This window comes from Humulus lupulus, chromosome 2 (assembly GCF_963169125.1).
Source record: "Humulus lupulus chromosome 2, drHumLupu1.1, whole genome shotgun sequence".
Classification (NCBI taxonomy): Eukaryota; Viridiplantae; Streptophyta; class Magnoliopsida; order Rosales; family Cannabaceae; genus Humulus; species Humulus lupulus.
In genome coordinates, this window is record NC_084794.1 from 72,482,646 (window position 1) to 72,488,380 (window position 5,735).

General features: G+C 31.4%; 1 protein-coding gene across 1 annotated transcript; it reads right to left on the reverse strand.

Annotated features, from left to right (window-relative positions):
• Positions 1 to 3,903: 3,903 nt before the first annotated feature.
• Positions 3,904 to 5,219, reverse strand: LOC133814397 (uncharacterized). The gene is made up of 2 exons (XM_062247362.1): positions 4,721 to 5,219; positions 3,904 to 4,520 (listed from the first exon to the last, which is right to left on the reverse strand). The coding sequence occupies exons 1-2, from the start codon at positions 5,217 to 5,219 to the stop codon at positions 3,904 to 3,906; spliced, it is 1,116 nt and encodes a 371-aa protein (XP_062103346.1).
• Positions 5,220 to 5,735: the final 516 nt, after the last annotated feature.

Here is a 5,735-nt window from a genome sequence, read left to right on the forward strand (position 1 = left end):
CAAAACCTCTTAACCATCCATATTTATCTTCACCTAGAACCTGTCTATAAATAGCAGCTTCGTCCACCATTATTAATGTTCCATCTTCAAGTTGATTAAGTTGATCTTGTCGTAACTCAATCATCTCTTTCTATAAAGATAAAAGAACTATGTTATATGTTTAGATAAAATGTAAATAGTCGATAAAATATTGGTAACTTATAGGAAATATGATACATACATATTTTTGCTCTGCTTCTTTGTGGATCCATTTGTTATTTTTTGTCTGGTGGGTTTTTTTAAATGTTTCAATCTCTCCAGCTTGAATAGAACCTGGTTGTCTTTCATCTATATCCATTGTATGTTTTGATTTCTGTAATAATTATTGGAAAAAAATTAAAACTTAAGTATAGTAAATTAATATTGGCAACACTAAAAAATATTTACCTCCTCGTGTAAGTATTAAGTAAATTATTTACTTCCACCTGCATGCATATAAGACACTTTTGATCTATTTTGTGAGCCTGCCATAGACTTTTTATGCAAAAATAAATAAATTAACATTAATATTTTCTTAAAAAATAAAAATAAAATAAAATTTATATGAACTAGATAGACATTATGACACCTTCCACTCATCATTAGAGAAACAATTGGTGCACATCCATTTCCAATCCGAATCTCTTATCACCAATTTTTTAGGTTGATGTTGTAGCGGATCTTTTCCTTCTTCGATCATTTTGTTAAAATGCTTGTGACATCGATTGCGATAATCCTTAAATCGCTCGGAGCAGTAATGATCACAAATTATTTCAAGATATGGATGTTTCCCAAAGTCCAAGTCGAATACATCCTGCAAAAATTAGGGAATCGATATAAAGAAAATTATCTATATAAAAAAAGTTATTAAGTGAATATATTAATATAAACATACCTGTATATGAGCATATACAACTTTCTTTTCCATAGGTGGAATTTTACTCCAACCACTGTATTGTAGCGGAGCATGATGTCGTACATTTACACCAACAGTGTTTGCGAACTTAGCAGCATCTGTGCCATAAACTCGAAGCTCCCCCACTTCATATGAAATTTTTAGCTTAGGTGCTCCATCCTTCAACCCACGACTTGTGCGATCTCCCTGGGTAGGCCCACGAGTTCTCTTTTTTGATTCTGTAGAAAAAAATTGTATAATATTAGTAAGAACTATATCACACTTTCATATAATTGTATTATATATTTATATTGGTATAAGACAAACAATAATACTTTGTACCTTGTGAAGATTTTTGTGGTTTATCAGGTAATGATATTGTTGACGAACAATCAATAGAAGGTGTTAAAGGTTGTGGAGATTGTATTAATGATGGAGTATCAGTGGGTGTCTTTTTAGAGCCAAAGAGTCTTCTACTATTCATTGGTTGATCTAGAGACTTCATGCTTGACATAATAAAAACCTGAAATAATAAATTATTATTTGCATATAATAAACAATATTAAATTCATATATTAAAAAAATACTTACACACCATTGATTTTTAATCACTTTCATCACTATCGGTTACATCTTCTGAATCACTAAGTAATGCTTCTTCATCAATATCCTCATTGTCTAATTCGTTTTGACATTCATTGTAATCAATATCATCGATTTCAATTTCGTCAATATCTTGCCGAATAAGAATATCATCAACATTGGTTGAATCAAATGTAATATCAATGTCGCTTGAGAATTCTTCTTGATATGCTTCACGATTAGTAGTAACGGGTCCAACATCATCATAATTACTATCTTGTGGCTTTGATGGTATTTCCCAAATATGACGATGGTTTACCTTTTGCACCACTTTCCAATTTTCACCTCTTTTTATGTCGTCTAAATAGAATACTGAATTAACTTGGTTTGCAAGGACAAATGGTTCATCTTCAAACCATTGTGAGGCAACATTTATACTAGTAATGTTATACTCAGTATAAATTCTATGGTCACTCTCATTGGTGTTATACCAAGAACATTTGAATAATATCACCCTATTAAAATAGATATAATGTACTTCCCATATTTCATTGATGACACCATAAAAATCACAAAGGTTCCCATCATATTCTACCTCAACTCGAATTCCACAATTTTGAGTAATGCGTCTTTCATCTCGAGTTTTTGTGTGATATCTAACTCCATTAACCATACAACCAGCATATGTGCAAATCGAAAAATTAGGTTGAATTGCAATGGCATACAAATCATCTTGGGCTTTAGAATATGATATTTCATTCATTCTTTTAACCTGAGAATATAGTTTTCATAGTTAAAATGAGATAAAGAACCATATCCCATATGAAAGAATTATAAATATATTAACGTACTTTATCTTCAAACCAAGATGGAAATTCTTGCTTTTGTGCTTGATCATTATCTGAAACGCCTTTGGATTGTAAAAACAATCTATGTTCTTTGATTTCAAAAAAAGTACTCTCAAATAAGAACTTTTATATGTAAAAGAAAACAAAAAATATTGGCCATACTTAAGATGATCAACAGAAAACTTACTTTAAATATGGCTCCAACTCAGGACAATTATTCACAATGTACCATATTCCGTTGTTCTTCAGTTATTGAGATTGATGATTGTTTTCCAAATGGTCTAGTTGGCATATTGAATATAGACAATGTTGATTGTCTTCTTACCCCAACCTCATCTGGATTTCGATCTGGATGATTGAAGCGGATTTCTATGCCATGAAGATACATTGAACAAAAATTTAATGCCTCACTAATAATATATCCTTCAGCTATAGAACCTTCAGGGCAAGCTTTGTTCTTTACATACTTTTTCAAATGACCTATTTCCCTATAAAAATATTATACAATTAATATACATTAGTACATAGTTTGTACTTAATAAAAATCAAAAAATTATTTTTCAAATATATTATTTCTTAAGGTAATATTAAATTATATTACCTTTCAATTGAATACATCCATCGCATTTGTACTGGACCTCCTAACTTAGCTTCCATTGGCAAGTGCACCGCTAGATGAATCATTACATCAAAAAATGCAGGAGGGAAATTTTTTTCCATCTTACATAGTGTGAACACAATGCCCTCTTCCAAAGCATCTAAATCTTTCACATACAATGTCCTTGCGCATAGTTTTTGAAAAAATAAGGACAATTCAGCAATCACAGACATCATTTTTTTTTTCAAATATGGTCTTACACTAATGGGTAACAACATTTGTAATAAGATGTGACAATCATGACTTTTCAACCCAGTTATCTTCCCATCTTTCATATTAACATTGTGAGACAAGTTTGCAGCATATCCATCTGGAAATTTGATAGATTGTAAGAACTCACAAATTTGCTTGCGTTCCTTCTTTGATAACGTATAACAAGCTGCTGGTTTCACCCACTTGTTTCCTTGCCTTTTCATTTGCAATTGTTTACGAATTTTCAAATCTTGTAAGTCCAATCGTGCATTGTCGGTATCCTTAGACTTCCCATCAATGATAAATATTGTTCCAACAACATTGTCGCATATATTTTTCTCAATATGCATCACATCCAAATTATGCCTTAGTTTTAATTTAGGCCAGTATTCTAATTCCCAAAATATACTTTTACGCCTCCAATTTGTTTTATTTTCATAGCCTGCTTTCTTCATTTGGTTTTTATAATCATTCATAATATCAACATATTTACCTGGCCTACATGTCCACAGATGGTCCAATTTATCTGCAATTTCATCACCTATTAATTTTCTAGCGGCAGACCGTCTTTCAATTGTACCATCGTACTCCTTATCAGTGCGCCACTCATGTTCAGCACACAAATATCGACGATGTCCCATGTAACAAATTTTACCCCTAATTCGAAATGAAGATGTGTCATCCTCGCAAATAGGACATGCCTTATACCCTCAAGTGCTATACCCAGACACAGTGCCATATGCAGAAAAATCATTAATTGTCCATAATATAGCAGCACGCATGATAAAGTATGTTTTGTCGACAACATCAAAAGTTTGTACCCCTTTCTCCCACAATTCTTTTAACTCTTCGATTAAAGGTTGTAAATAGACATCTATATCCTTACCGGGAGCACGACGCCCAGGAATTAGTAATGACATCATTAAGAATTCTCGTTTCATACATATCCATGGCGGCATGTTATATGGCATCAGTATTACTGGCCACATACTATACGAGTTTGATAAATCACCAAAAGGATTAAACCCATCAGTTGCAAATCCTAACCTAATATTTCGAGGTTCTTTAGCAAAATCGGGGTATTGCTTATCAAAATCCTTCCAAACCGCTGCATCTGCCGGATGTCTAAGTACACCTTCAGTATCAACACGTTCTTCTTTGTGGCACCTCATATCTGATGATGTATGTCTTGACATAAAAAGTCGTTGCAAACGTGGAGTTATAGGAAAATAATGCATCTTTTTATGTGGTATTTTCTTGCCTTTGGTTCCTTTAAACTTATATCTTTCATGACCACAAATATGACAATTTTCAGCATCTTTATTGTCTTTCCAATATAAGGAACAATCATGCTCACATACATGAATTGCTTCATATCCTAAACCAAGATCATGTAATATTTTCTTAACATCATAATAAGTATTTGGGATTTTTATATCATCAGGAAATGCTTCCTTAAGAAAGTACTAGTCAACACTTTTATATGCATTAGCTTAACGATGAATGTTAAACTTGTGAACTTTTTACATCCAGGGTACAACTCTTTTTCTACTTCAGCAAATAAGTTATGAAATTTTTGCCCCTTCTCTTTTCGGTGAGTTGAATCCCCAAAGTTTGCAAAACTACTCTTTGTAGGGTCTTGTTGAGTTAAATCTTCAATCGCTGGGATCATATCATCATCACTAGTGTAATTATTGTCACTCTCTTCAGCATCATCGACATCATCAAGATCATCAACATCTTCAAGATCATCGAAATCATTAGCATCATCCTCACCATCACTTTCATCTACAATATTCTCCCCGTGATGTACCCATTTAACATAGTGGGTATAAAATAATTTTATGAAGATATGACGCTCAACTGTCTCCAAGTCATGAAAGTATAAATTCATACACATGACACATGGACATCGAATCTTATTCTCATCATTCAAGTGATCTCTTGATAATGTAATGAAGTTCTTCAATCCATTGATAAACTTGGTAGATAGTCTGTTCTTATTAGAAGTCCAACTCTTATCCATAGCTTATCTACTACTTTTGAGATGTGTAGATGATGTATTGTACTATAAACAAACATCAAGTAATACTAAATTTATTTTGAATTATTATAATGAAAACATTAGTATATCATTGAAAGTATGACGCCAAATACCTATATACGTATATATATATTGTTACATATTTTGTATGACTTTGAGTCAATGTCCTTTAACTCATCGTTTTGGGTTTAATATTAAAAGCATTAATTATATAACATATACAGATATATAATATTCTTTTATCCAGTTTCATAAATTATCTAATCATATATTTCTATTTCTATTTAAAATTTTATTCTTTTATTTGAGTTTTGTTTACACATAAATAATTTTTTACATATGTCTTTCATTTTTATTTTTTGTGTTAGCTTCATTTTTAGGATTAGCTATTTAAATTGTTTTGTTTTTATAGCTCAGCTATAATTGATTCAACTACTTAAATTATAAATGATTAACTAAAGCATATACATGTATATATTAATTAAAATAACATCATTT